General features: G+C 40.2%; 1 protein-coding gene across 1 annotated transcript in view; it reads left to right on the top strand.

The window, feature by feature from the left end:
• Positions 1–14,412, top strand: part of LOC129698283 (progesterone receptor-like) — a 231,062-nt gene that overhangs the window by 135,478 nt on the left and 81,172 nt on the right. The window contains exon 4 of the mRNA XM_055637338.1: positions 1,235–1,351. Within this exon, the coding sequence (XP_055493313.1) occupies positions 1,235–1,351 (117 nt within the window). The remainder of the gene's footprint in view (positions 1–1,234; positions 1,352–14,412) is intronic.

Below are 14,412 nucleotides of genomic sequence, written 5' to 3'. Positions count from 1 at the left end.
CGGTACACGTGACAATAAACTAAACTGAACTGATCCGAGTTCCTTCTATCTCTGTCTAAACATTTCTGGCATTTCAGAAATATTCGACAACATTCAAAATCTATTAAGAGCGATTAAAATTGTAAAATGTTCGCTCTAGATTTTAGAAAAATGTAAAAAGGCACAAACGTTTGAAAACATCCGTATTGAAAAATTTGAACAAGAGGCAATTAAGCTAATACTCACCTTGGAAGCTTGAAATAAATCACAAGCATTGTAATGGATGGAGCAGGCACAAGATGTTCATACAGATTCCCCACCAAAAGCGAGATAAATTGTTACCTGTTCACACTCTCCCCCTAAGTTCCCCATGGATTCTAGCATTACAGTGCAGTCAGCAGAGAGATGTCAACTCCTGCCCACAACATTGGTACATGTGCATTTGAGTAATTATCTGAGTAGCTGACAGTTAAATGGAATAATGTCAACAGTTATGTGGGTAAATAATGATATTTTCATCAAAGTCTTTGCCTATAGATTTTTGTAATGCTCTGTCACATTATCATAGGGGTGCTGAAGTTAAGAATCGCCCCTTTCCCTTTGGAGTGCACACCCACATATCCAGTAGTATTACCCAAATGGTGGAGGATTCTCTGGCCTAATTTTCACCCTCTTTCCAATCAGTGGAATTACATGGGGAAAAATCATATTGCTAATAAACAAGGTTTATGTTTCGTTTTGTTTGCTTTTTGAGATACAGCGCGGGAACAGGCTCTTCGGCCCACCGAGTATGCACCAATCAGCGACTCCCGCATATTAGCACTATCCTACACACACTAGGGACAATTTACATTTATATAAAGCCAATCAACCTACAAACCTGCACGTCTTCGGAGTGTGGGAGGAAACAGAAGATCGCGGAGAAAACGCATGCGGTCACGGGGAGAAGGTACAAACTCCGTACAGACATCACCTGTCATTGGGATCGAACCCGGGACTCTGGCACTGAAAGTGCTGTAAGGCAGCAACTCTACCGCTGCGCCACTGTGCCTTCCTGTTCTCTATAAATTCTCACTGTAACAATAACTTATCCGTTTCAATTTTTATTTCCAGAGAAGGCAAGACAAGTAAATATCCACTCTTACTTTTCCTGTTATTAAATGTAGTCTGCTTCATGCCCATTTTCTTCTTTTGATATTCATAAATGCATGCTTAGATTTCAAAATAATAACATCAACTAACTTTTAATTTACAGGGCAACATAAATATCTATGTGCAGGAAGAAATGACTGCATCATTGACAAAATTCGCAGGAAGAACTGTCCAGCCTGTCGCCTCAGGAAGTGCTATCAAGCTGGAATGGTGTTGGGAGGTAAGAGAAAAAAGTTCTTCGATTTAAGTCAAAACAGGTAAATCTGATCTAATATATTTTGCATCCAATCAAGATTGTATTGAACACTTTGATGTATATGTATAGAATTATAAGCGAATGCGTATTATTTTATGTTAAAAGTATATCCTTTTTTGTCCAGTGATCCTGTAATTTATACAAGGAAACTGGTATTGGTAATAAGTGGTATATTTCACTGAATGGTTTAACGTTTTCTGCTAATGTTCTCCAGTGTGCCATGTCATCTATAGTGCACATTTTCAAGGGTGTTCTGTACAAATAAGGTAAATATATTTATGGTCACAAAGTGCAGCATAAATATTAACAACATGACAAACGAATTGCACCCAAACATGGTAACGCCCTATCATCTAATAGCAGTGCTTTATCATTACTGAGAGTGCACAGACTTAGAGAATAATGAGGGTGTGTGCTGCCCATTGAATTTTCAATATTTTCACAATTCCATTTTCTAAGAATAAAATGAGAACCAAATGTTGCATGAACAAGAGGGATCCAAATGGGTCTTTGGCTTCATTACATTTTGAGGGGAGTTCTGCAAAATGGATGAAATTCTGAAGCAGACTTTTTTTTTATGCATTCACTATGATCTGTGGATATAATTGTTTACCCTCTTCTAAGCCTGGATTCTGATGTTAAAGAAAATCTGGTTGAATATTGCAATTTTCAAATTCACCTCAGAGTATTCAATATCAGATCAGACCAACTTCAGAGAGATTGCAATTTTTACACCATTTTCCAGAAGGTGGCTTGTGGCTCACTTAGAATAAACTGGACATAATTCTTGCAATTAGTGTCTATTGAAAGAAAATCTAGCTTATTTGGGCCTCGTGGGTTAGAATGGCCTTTTTTTTAAAAAAGAAGTGAATTGTATTGTGCAAGGGGAACATTTTCCTGTGTATTATTTATGTACATGTATGAAATACCATTTTGGAAATTATGGCAGTTGTTTATGCTCCTCCTTTTTGCATGAACTGATGATACCAGTGACTGGAAGAGAGAGGTTGGCAGTGAATAGGTAGGTACCTTTTAACAAAAAAACTCAAAACATCTTTGCATTTCCACTGATGTTCAGTAGTTCCGCTCGTGTCCAAAAGGGCTTGAGTTAACTGGTTATCTGGTGAAGCTTGGATTCAGTTCATCAGATTGACTCATTGCATTTTATATCAGCCCCCCTTACATTTCATCAACCACAGTCGAGGGATGTTAGTGAGCAACTGTGGTGATACTGGTTTACTTCCACTGTTGTAATCTGGAGGAATGCATGCTTTTCTATTGAGAGAAGTGAAAAGGTACCAAATTACAAAACAGGTTTTTTTTTCAAATTGAAAGTCAATGATTAACTCCTAATGACCCATGAGTAAAGGCACCACTCAAAGTAGCCATTACAAGATGCAAAATCAATTCCTGACCTGTGCTGAATTTTTGTAATGACAAGGGAATGTTTCATAATCCATACCAGGGAAATTATTGCATCTGAAAGTCAAGACGTCTCACTAGTGCAAGGATCCTCCTTCATACTCTTACTAAAACTTGTATCCATTCTCCCACCTTGCCAACACAATGCCTCCAGTGCACTGGCTGTTTTTTTTGTGTTTCTCAGAGCTGAGCTCTTTGATGTTGTGCGGCTTGGATCGGGACTGCCAGCACACACTGTACTCTCAAACCTGAACAGCTGAGAGAGCAGAGGGAGACTTTATCCCCTTTCTCAGGGTTAAAGAACTAAACTCAAACTTGGATTGCAGAAGATGAACACAGTGTGCTTCAAACACACAGCACTGTGTACCATGTGTTAATGTTTAACAGTGAATTATTTAAAAAGCAGTTCATTTTCAATGAACAGAACAGAGCCATCTTTGCAAAGAATACATCTAGTAAAGAGAATAGTGGCTACTTGGATAAAAGAGGGTTAATTTGTTCATGCAGAATAATTTAGTATAAATATTAGATTCCTCTTGATTAACATGACAGTGGTTGCTAACTTCAATGTCTTCATGTCTGGCCCTCTTAATTTGCCATATATTTGTCATCCAAATCAATTACAAACATTTTTAGCAAAATGTAACCTCAGGAACTAGACCAAAGTTTGTATAGTTCCAGGGGATACCCTTTTCAGATATCTTTATTTTTGACGAACATTACTATAATCCGAAGTTTAACATCACCATGTTAAATTATAAAACATGAGCATCTTAATTAAACTCATTCACACTTTGTTATTAATGGTGCCCTGCACCATGGATTCTAGGCATGGGAAATGGATTAGTATTCTGGGTGGATAAGATCAAATACAGTTCCAGGGTTTATTTTGACCAGTTTACCATGTGCCATGTGTTTTTGTGACCACCCTTTACCGACTTCATTTACTTTATTATCGGAACCAATAGTTTCTTTGCAAAGCACTTGAAAATTAATTTAATCAAATTAAATATATTTTAGTGAGTCAGAGCCGTGATGGAAAATCACATGTAACATACTAACCATTTCTTAACATCTGCTTCTAGTGATCAAGGTTCCAATGTATGTCCATAACTACATATTGTGTCACAATTGTTAAAAGTAAGGTTTTGCTTTATCAATCACAAAGTACAGCTGAAAATAGTAGAGTTCTGAAAGGAGATCAGAGCAACGATCAGAATATCTGATCTGTAGGTCATGCTTTATAATCCTGTTGGTATGGTAAAATAAATACACAGTGACCAAGGTCTATAGTACGTAAATTTTGTAGTACGTTGAATACATTATTATCCAATAACATAAATAAGCTTTTTTTATATGCTCAGTGGTCAGGAGTGTATTATTTTAATAGCCTGTATGCATAAGCTTTGACCAGACTATTTGAGACATATGTCACAATAATTAAGACCATTGCACACTTGATCTGCTTCCCCTGCCAAACCCACTTCGAACCTCAAATTACAAATCATTTAAAATAATCTTAGCCCACTTCATAAATCCTGAACTACTGACAGAGGAATTTAACTGTGTGAGCATACTAACCTATTCATTGAATGTTGTATACTGATTTAGTGGGACTCTTAGGTGCCAGTAGTGCCGCATTGGAATCAGTAGATCAGGATTACACGTTGAACATCACTGCTTTATACCTTGTGCTGAGGAGGCCAGGTCAATAAGGTTTGACCCTGGTGTGAGCTTCATTGGGATGTGTTAGCTCAGTCCGTGAAATCCCCAGATCAAAGGTCATGTTTTCTAGTTGGACTCTGCCCGAGGTCTTGATTTTTCCATAGAAAATAGGAGATTAATTGTTTAATTAGATTAATATTAGATTCCTGGATAGGCTGTCACAAATCCATGCTGGTTGCTTGCAGGAGTTTTTTTCCAACAAGGTGATTGGTATTTTAATCGTGAATGTTACCACCATTATGGTAACAGTTCATTGTTCTATTGATAAACCTACCACTGGACACATTCACCAGGTCATCCCTGAACTACTCAAGTTAACACCGATGGTATGCTTGGAAGGAACATTAAGCATAACTTGAATTTGTAGAACTTTTAAATGTAGCAAAATATTTTTAAATGCTTCCCAAATGTTATATCAGGCAAAAACTGACATAAGTCCAAAAATTAATACATTTGGGAAGATGTTACTAAAGCTTTGGTCAAATGTATCGATTTTAAGAAATTTTCAAAAATAAGGTTTAAGGGTTATCCAGTGGAAGCATAATAAACTGCAGATAGTGTCTGTATTGGTGGGGGAATGAAATTTGAATATCTAATAATCATGCATTCATGCTGTTATCTGAAGTATTGAATATTCTGCATGGAATCAAGGCATTAGCTAATGATGGTTTAAAGGCATTAGCTAATGATGGTTTATATTCCTAAAGGAAAAGTTAGTTTATCAATCCCCCTGTGCATCACAAGTAACAAATGTGTGAATGTGAGCTCTTCACTTCAACATTATTTGCAAATAAATCGAAATAGCCCATGTAAAAATGCAAAATACCTATGATACCTAAGTTAACAATGGCAATATTATTTCACAGTCCATTTAGGGACTGGGAAGTCAATGGTATAATCGATAGTAAAGCAGTGAAACCCCTGCAGCAGGATGTTATTATAATTTTCTCTGGTCCATCATTGTTCTGGATACAGTTTGATAGAGGGTTTAAATACTCAAGCTAAAATGCATCCGTCTAAATGAGGAAGGTTTTCAGTTGAGAAATTGTATGACAGCACAATTGTATGATCTTATGCAAAATCATGCAAGGAAATAGATCGGATTGATGTAGTCTCTTGCCCAGAGTTGGGGAACCGGGACCGGAGAACATAGGTCTATTGTGAAGCGGTAAAGATTTATTAGGAATCTGAGGGGTAACTTTTTCACACAAAGGGTGATGGGTGCCTGGAAAGAGCTACTGGAGGAGGTAGTTGATTGTGGAACTATTGCAGTGTTTAAGAAACATTTGGACAGGTACATGGATAGGACAGGTTTAGAGGGATGTGGGCCAAACGCAGGTAGGTGGGACTAGTGCAGATGAGACATGTTGGCCGGTGTGGGCAAGTTGGGCTGAAGGGCTTGTTTCCACGCGGTATGACGCTATGACTGTATAACATTTACTTATGCAATGTGACGCAGGTGCATTTAAAGAAAGATGATGAAAGAAATACATGGGGACCAACTGTAAAGTTCATGCAATATGTGATTTTCTTTCTTCCACACATTTTGTGCATACAGACATGTCCCATTGACCGCAGAGCATCCCTGGAAGTTTCTTCCATGATTTTGGGCCACGGAGAAATAGGTTTTTGTTTTTTAAGGAAACCTCTCTGAGCAGCTCCCCGGCCCTGAGTCCAACTCCTGGAATACTCCCTCACTACATACTCAGCCCTCACTGCAGCTCCTCACTGGGATCCCAAAATCTCCCAACATCCCTGGTTCATAACCATCAACTTGATATTCCCCCTACACCCCATCACATCTCTACTCCCCCAATCCACAAAAACATTGCACCAAAGCCTGTAACCCCCTCCCTGGTAGCTGTTTCCCTCCCTCAATAACCAGACTCGACACCTAGGTCCTACTGTTTCCCCTCCAATGATGCCCAATCCTTCCCTTCACCCTGACCTCTTGCCCTGTGTCCTCGTCCTCTAATGCCCCTGACTCATCAGTCACTTATTTTCCTTACATTGGAGCACCTGAAGGTAAGGCCTCTGAGTGCATGGAGTGCCCAAGGCCCATTCTGTGATGCACGGCATCATGGAGGTCGAGCATCAGAGTATTTAGCAGTGCCAAGCCCTCAAACAAAATATCTGTCGGCTAAGGCATGCTGCCAAGTTAGTATGCCTTCATAGGCAACATGTAATTTCTTACACATAGTACCTTCTCTCACAGTCTTACAATGCCTGTATTTTGAATCCTGGAATATCTTCTGGCAGTCCAAGGAGCAGAGGGAGGGAGGAAAAGGCAGTGCAGTCAGTGAAACTGATTCATCCAGTAATCTAAGCAAAAAGGAACTGCAAATGCTCGAAATCTGCAACTAAAATAATTTTTTTGTTGCAGATTGTATGTAGATTGCTCTGTAGATTGTTCGCAGGTGTGTAGGGAGTGGATGTGAAAGTGGGATAACGGTGAACTAGTGTGAACCAGTGATCGATGGTCGGCATAGACTTGGTGAACTGAAGGGCCTGTTCACATGCACAATCTGTGGAATTCTTTGCCACAGAAGGTTGTGGAGGACAAGTGAATGGATATTTTTAAGGCAGAGAGAGATAGATTCTTGATTAGTACAGGTGTCAGAGGCTATGGGGAGAAAACAAGAGAATGGAGTTAGGAGGGAGAGATAGATCAGCCATGATTTAATGGCGGAGTAGACTTGATGGGCCAAATAGCCTAATGCCCCTGTCCCACTTAGAAAACTTGAAAGGAAACCTCTGGAAACTTTGTGCCCCACCCAAGGTTTCCGTGCGGTTCCCGGAGGTTCCCAGAGGTTTTTGTCAGTCTCCCTACCTGCTTCCACTACCTGCAACCTCCGGCAACCACCTGCAGCCTCCGGGAACTGCACGGAAACCTTGGGTGGGGCGCAATGTCTCCAGGGGTTTCCGTTCAGGTTTCCTAAGTGGGACAGGGCCATAATTCTACTCCTATTCTTTATGACCTTATGAGTGTTGGGAGAAGCTCAAAAGGATAAATAGTCAATTTTTGTGCTCTAATTTCCCTTGGTCAGTAACAGGATCACCAGCACCTAAGGCAGGCCAGGTCAATTTTGCCAATGTCGTGTCCTCTTGGCACGGAATCAACTACAAAAAAAAATGAAGCTGGCAAATATGCATCAGTGAACACTCAATCAAAAGGTTGTTTTGCACCAGTAAGAATGAGCATTGACTGCAGCATGAAAGTAACCGCTACAGAAAAGCTTCTCCCAGAAAAGCTGAGGTTTTAAAGTTAAAAACCAACTTCTGGTGGCCTTTTCTGTCATCAATTTGTTTTTAATGTTTGAAAAGTAAGTGGCAATGGAAATGTTTCCTCCCAGGATTTTGTCAACACAGGTTGGGTTCATCGCATTCTTTGACTTAACAATGTAAATAAACAATGGAAGCAGCATGGGTAACGATGAAAAGCATTCCCAGCTATTGAGCAATGCTGGCAGCACATGGAGAATTTTATTTCCCATTTAGACAGAAGGAAAATTCCAAACCTAACCAAGCAACTAAATGAAGAGCAAAATACAAAGTGTTGGAGGAACTCAGCGGGTCAGTCCGCAACTGTGGATGGAACAGACAGGTGACATTTCAGGTTGTTATTCCAGTACTTTGTGTTTTTCTTAATATTCCAGCATCTGCAGTTCCTTGTGTCTCTAACTAAATGCGGAAACACTTTTGGCTTATGACTTCATGAAGGTCTCTAATGATATTAAAAATTAAAATAATGGACTTTTAGTTTAGACTTTGGAGATACAGCACGGAATCAGGCCATTCGCCCCACGCAGTCCATGTCGACCAGGCATCACCTCAGATACTAGCACTATCCTGCACACTACGGCCAATTTACAATCATACCGAAGCCAATTCATCCAAAACCCTGTACGTCTTTGGAATGTGGCAGAAAACTGGAGCACTCGGAGAAAACCTACGCAGTCACAGGGAGAAGGTACAAACTCTGTGCAGACAGCACCTCTAGTCTGGATTTAACCCAGGTCTCTGACACTGTTAGGCAGCAGCACTGTTCTTTTGAATCTACTGTTCTTTTTTCATATCTTGGTTTCTTCCACGTGAATTTTGCTGACAGTAGATCATGTCAATGTCAAATTTGGTGGAACTTGTTTCAATCTTGTCCAGGAAGAACATAAATGTTCTTTAACAAGAGTGAACAGTTAAATGCAATGGCTTAATTGGAAGAGTGCAGCTTACAATTTTGATAGAAAATCTTTTCATTTGCATCATTATACTTTGGATGCAGTCACTTCATTTGAATCATCACCATTATCCATGACTTTTAGCAGGTATGATCACAAAGACAAATGGGAATTGTCAGTTGCAGCATATCCAAATCACCTCATCACAAATTAATTCCCAAGCACGTGAGAGATGGCTGCTTTCAAAATTGGATAAGAGTGAAGATGCACTCATGGTAGGTTAATTAGCTTGGTAAAATTGTAAGTTGTCCCTAGTGTGTAGGATGGTGCTAGTGTACGAGGATCGCTGGTCAGTGCAGACACGGTGGTCTGAAGAGACTGTTTCAGCGCTGTATTTCAAAAGTAAACTAAACTAAACAGAAAATGTTCCAATTTCAATTGTCAGTAAGAATTTCACTGACAGATATTTAAGGTTTTAGTAAGCACTGCAAACAATTTTTCAACCATTTCAGTGAATTGGTTGGAATCATTTAATCTGCCAAAAAGGTGCACTCAGAATTGGAAACAGGAAATCATCTCTTAATAGTCTTTTTAGAAATTAAAGGTAAGATTTAATGCGGCAATGAAGCTTATAGTGACAGGATGACAGGTTGGAGATATATTGTGAATAATCTCATTTTCTGTCCTATTGGGTGACCTGTTCATAAAATCAACACTTTTAATGGACATTGAAGCTGAAAAGTCACATCTTTCAATAATTTATTTAATAAATTGATTCACTCTTAGTATTTCATACAGTTTGCATTTTTTAAAATGTAATCTGAAACAGGAGTAAACTGTTTTGCAGTATTACTGACAAGAATATTGTATAAATCCTCAACCTGTGAGACACTGGTTGCACTGTGAGGTGCAGCTGGTAAAGCTACTGCCTCACAGTGCCAGACAGCAGGTTCGATCCTGATCTTGGGTGCTGTCTTGTGGAGTTTGCACATTCTTCCAATGACTGCGTGGGTTTCCTCTGGATGCTCTGGTTTCCTCCCACATGCCAAAGATGTACGGATTTGTAGGTTAATTGGCCTCTGTAAATTGTCCCCAAGTGTGTAGGGAGTGGATGAGAAAGTGGGAAAACATAGAAATAGTATGAATGGGAAATAGATGGTTTGTGCGGACTCGGTGGGCCAAAGGGCCCGTTTCCATGATGTACCTCTTAACTTAAAAAACTGGCCTTGAATTGAATGGCACGGTAGGCCATTTTAAAGATCAGTTAAGGATCAACCAGAATACTACATCTAAAATCACATGGTGGCCAGAGCAAGTAAAGGCAACATATATCTTTCACTAGGGGAGAGTAGATCCATAAGGATAGTATTTACATACACTATTAAAAGCCAGAAGTAGAAAAGAACCAATACAGAACAAAAGGGAAATATAGACAAATACTAAGTGCACACATTTAAGACACAACATGCTGGAACAACAGCGGGTCAAGCAGCACCTCTGGATAAAATGCATAGGTGACATTTCAAGTCAGGACCCTTCTTCAGGCTGATTGTATTGGGGGGGAGAGAAAGCTGGAAGAGAGGTGGACATTAAACAAAGCCTGGCAAGTGATAGGTGGATACAGATGGGAGTGGTTTAGTTTGGCAGATGGGTTGGACAAAGGCCAGAGGTGAAAAGACAAAAGGTGTGAGATAAGGATAGGGGGACCATCAAATGTGAGACGAGAGAAAGGAATATAGATGGAAGGGTGTGGGAGACGTGGAAAATGAGAAATGGGTGTCCATCCAGGTGAGGCACAGGGAAAAGTGTGGGGAGAAGTTGGGGATGGGGAGATGTGGGTATGTTAGTTTCCTAAAATTGGAGAATTTGTTGGATTGTTAGCTACTGAAGCAGAATATGAGGTGCTGTTTCTCCAGTTTGCATGTGCCCTTCCAGGTGAAACAAAGGTTCACATGCACCTCCTCCAACTTCATCAACTCCATTCAGTGTTCCCAACGTGGCCTCCTCTATAGTGACAAGAAAAAGTGTGGACTAAGTGACCATTTCGCCAATTGTTTGCACAGTACTCCAAGGGCTGCCGGATCTCCCACACGCATCCACTTTAACTTGTCTTCTCATTCCCATGCTGACCCTTCTGTCCTGGGCCTTCTCCATCGACAGGCCACATGTAAACTGGTTGAAAAGCACTTCATGTTCCGCTTGGATTGCTTCCAACCCAATGGTGTAAATATTTAATTACCAACACCCCTCCCCCTCCCCACTCTCCCCCCTCCCCCCCCCCCCCCCCCCCCCTCCTCCCCCCCTCCCCCCCCCCCCCCCCCCCCCCCCCCCCCCCCCCCCCCCCCCTTTCTTCCCTATGCCGCACCTGAATGCCCACCCATTTCTCACTTCCCACATCCCATTCCACCATATTCCTTCCTGGCTTCTTAGTTAACACTTCGGTTCTCCACAGCTTCACCACCTTTTGTCTTTTCATCGCTGGCCTTTGTCCAACCATCTGCTAATCACAAACACTACTCACCTGTATCCACCCACCATTTGTTATGCTTTGTCCCATCCCCACCTCTCTTCCAGCTTTCTTTCCCCTATTACACTTAAGCTGACAAAGGAACCCGACCCGAAATGTCGGGATCCTTTGTCTGACGGAAAACTGTTCCCAATATTGGGGGAGTCCAGAACCAGGGGTCACAGTCTAAGAATAAAGAGGAGGTCATTTAAAACAGATGAGAAATAATTTTTTCACCGAGGGTGTTGTGAATTTGTGGAATTCTCTGCCACAGAAGGCAGTAGAGGCCAATTCACTGGATGAATTTAAAATAGATTTAGATAGTGCTCTAGGCTGGGGCTAGCGGAATCAAGGTATATGGGGTGAAGGCAGGCACGCGTTACTGATTGTGGATGATCAGGCATGATCACAATGAATGGTGGTGCTGGCTCGAAGGGCCAAATTTTGCACCTATTTTGTATGTTTCTATGTTACGTACCCAATTTCTCAAGATATGCTGCCTGAACCACTGAGTTACTCCAGCACTTTGTGCTGTTTTGTAAACCAGCATCTGCAGTTCCTTGTGTTTACACTAATCACAATTTATTAATACAATTAGAAACTTCATGAAGTCAAAGTCTGCTGAGCATTTCTGCGTTCATTTGCTTGTTCATGCAATGGAGCTCTGCTTCCCTTCAAATGGGTAATTATTTCTCCATGTTTATTAGTCTGACTGAAATTGCTATTGAGATAGCCCAGGTAGATGGGAATAACTTTTTATTAAAAAAAGCCTCCAACATTCCTGGTGCCAGGGCTTGAACTCAAAAATCTATTTAATTAACTGAACATAAAAGTTTCATGTGTTAGGATTTGAACAGCATCTCTGGATCATCAGACTGGGCTCTTCATGTCTATATCTTGTGTATTACGTTACCAGGCTGTGTCCCAGGAATTAAATGACGAGTGGGATTAACGTTAGCGCAGTAGCGGTAAATACTGAGACCTTTGTTTCTTCCGTTTGTGTCGCAATTTTGACACTGGCAACAGGCCATTTCATTGTTAGATCGGGCAGGATAGGCAAGCAATGTTGCTGACATATTTTATATTGATGTCAGGTATATGTGAAATGTGTTTTGCTTCATGAGTCTGAGATGCAAAAGAGCTTAACGACCCCGCTTTCAACATGAACTGCAGCTGGGGCACCGTGTACCAGCTCACTGTACTAAATTACATTTTGCTGACTCCTGCTGTGACTGAAAAATGAAATTATCTTGCCAAGAAAAATAAATTAAGTTGTCTGTAAACAAGGACGTAGGAGTTGATTGTGCTTTGTGACATGGCTGCCTACTTCTCAAGTATTGATTGAATTGAAAGAGACAGCATGGTATTGTTAAACTTTCAACTTACATCTGAATTGAAGCCCCCTATGAGAAATGAACTCGTATAACATGGCAGTGCATATTTATTAAGATACTTTTACTTAGGCACCCATTCAAGTGCACCCAAATGAGTGTGTTTGATGGCCGTTGATGCTTTGTTTTAAGATTATTTCAGTCATGGATCCATCCTTGCAAATTTCGGAGATATCACACTCCCGCGGCATTTGGCCCAAATTGAAATAAATGGTTGCACGTTTTTTTTTAGAAGTTGTTCTCAGGACCAAGAACAACATGGAGGATTTAAGTGAGAGTGGGTAAATGGGAATGAAGAGGGACAGAGAGAATTAGTCGGTGGTCATAGACTAAGGGTAGTGAACTGGAATCATGTTGGTAAGCAAGGTAAGAGGCTGGGAAGTGAATGTGCAATGGAGTGGGAAGAGTTTGTTGAATGTATTACAAATCCGGGTTGGGACTCTGAGAAGGGTCTTCTTGATAGACAGTGGTTTGGGGAAAGAATGGTCAACAGAAAGATGTTGTGCTTATGGATAATCAAAAGATCTTGTCCCTGGTTGATAAGGATCAGTGGGGTATTGGATTGGTTTGGCAGGACGTGGCCTCAAAAGAGTTATAGGTGGTCATGGTGAATGTAATTCAGAACACCAAGGGCTGATGATTGTTGGACAAGGGAAGAATGATGGGTTGGAGTTGGGATTTGGTGGCATGTTTAGAGAGATAGGCTCAAAGCCTCAAAATCATCATGGACACTTTGTTTGGAGTCTCCATTAAGCACTACAGTTTTAAAGCCTGGTTCTCATGATAATCTCAGCCTGGGGGAAGTTTGGTTCAATTCTCCCACATTACTTCAAAAGGAATAAAGCCAGAAAATTCTGGATGTAGGTCAGGCAGCAACTATGCAAAGATAATTAGAGATAAGACTTAAGTCGTTCTGACTTGAGACATTAACTCTGTTTCTCTTTCCACAGATGTTGTCTAATCTGCTGAATATTCTCACACGTTTTTACTTCAGATTTCTTGCATCTGCAGTATTTTGGGTTCCATATTCCCCCAAAAGGAGTTTTGTAAATGTCCTGTGATGACTCTGCAGTAATGATATCAAATGTGCAAGGGTGAATTACTTAGGGAAGTGATGGTTGAATTTCTAGAGTGATGTACAAGGACCTGGAGATTATCATTAGTGTATTTCATTCCAGTTAAAGTGAAGTTTTAATCACAGAGCAGTGAGAAAAAATAATCTTAAAGAATCTCGATCTCCATGATGACTGATTAAAGAAAACAGAGCGACTTATTAAAAAATTGTTTGCTCGCAAGTATTGAAATTAGTTTGAAATTATATCTAATTAGAATCTAGAAAATAGATTTATTTAATGTCAATTCCCATGGTAATGACAACGCCAACTAGAAATTTTAAATGAAATCTAGAAATGTCATGTGGGCAACAGAACAAATGATTGCCAACTGAAGTTAAAGTTTGTTATTCAAATATTTATCATTCTGAATCTTATTTTTCAAACTGCATTACTCAAGTAATAAAACTCCTCTCCAGCTCAAATTAACTTTTCCACTCAATAATGTTATGACTTAAGCATGTTTTCAAGAGATTCATTTTTCCTCTCACGAACTTTGATGAAAGATCAACAACTTATACCATAGATTGAGCCTTTTTAATGCACGGCATTATCCCAAAGTGCTTCCCACAAAAACAAGCGAAAATCATCGCTGAGCAAAGAAGGCATTAAGATAAAAGGATGGATGACTAAGAACTTAGTCACATGAAGTAGGTTTGAACGAGAAGAGAGCAATGGAGTTTTGTGGGGATAA

Source organism: Leucoraja erinacea, chromosome 6 (assembly GCF_028641065.1).
Source record: "Leucoraja erinacea ecotype New England chromosome 6, Leri_hhj_1, whole genome shotgun sequence".
NCBI lineage: Eukaryota > Metazoa > Chordata > Chondrichthyes > Rajiformes > Rajidae > Leucoraja > Leucoraja erinaceus.
This window is presented reverse-complemented; position numbering and strand designations above follow the sequence as displayed.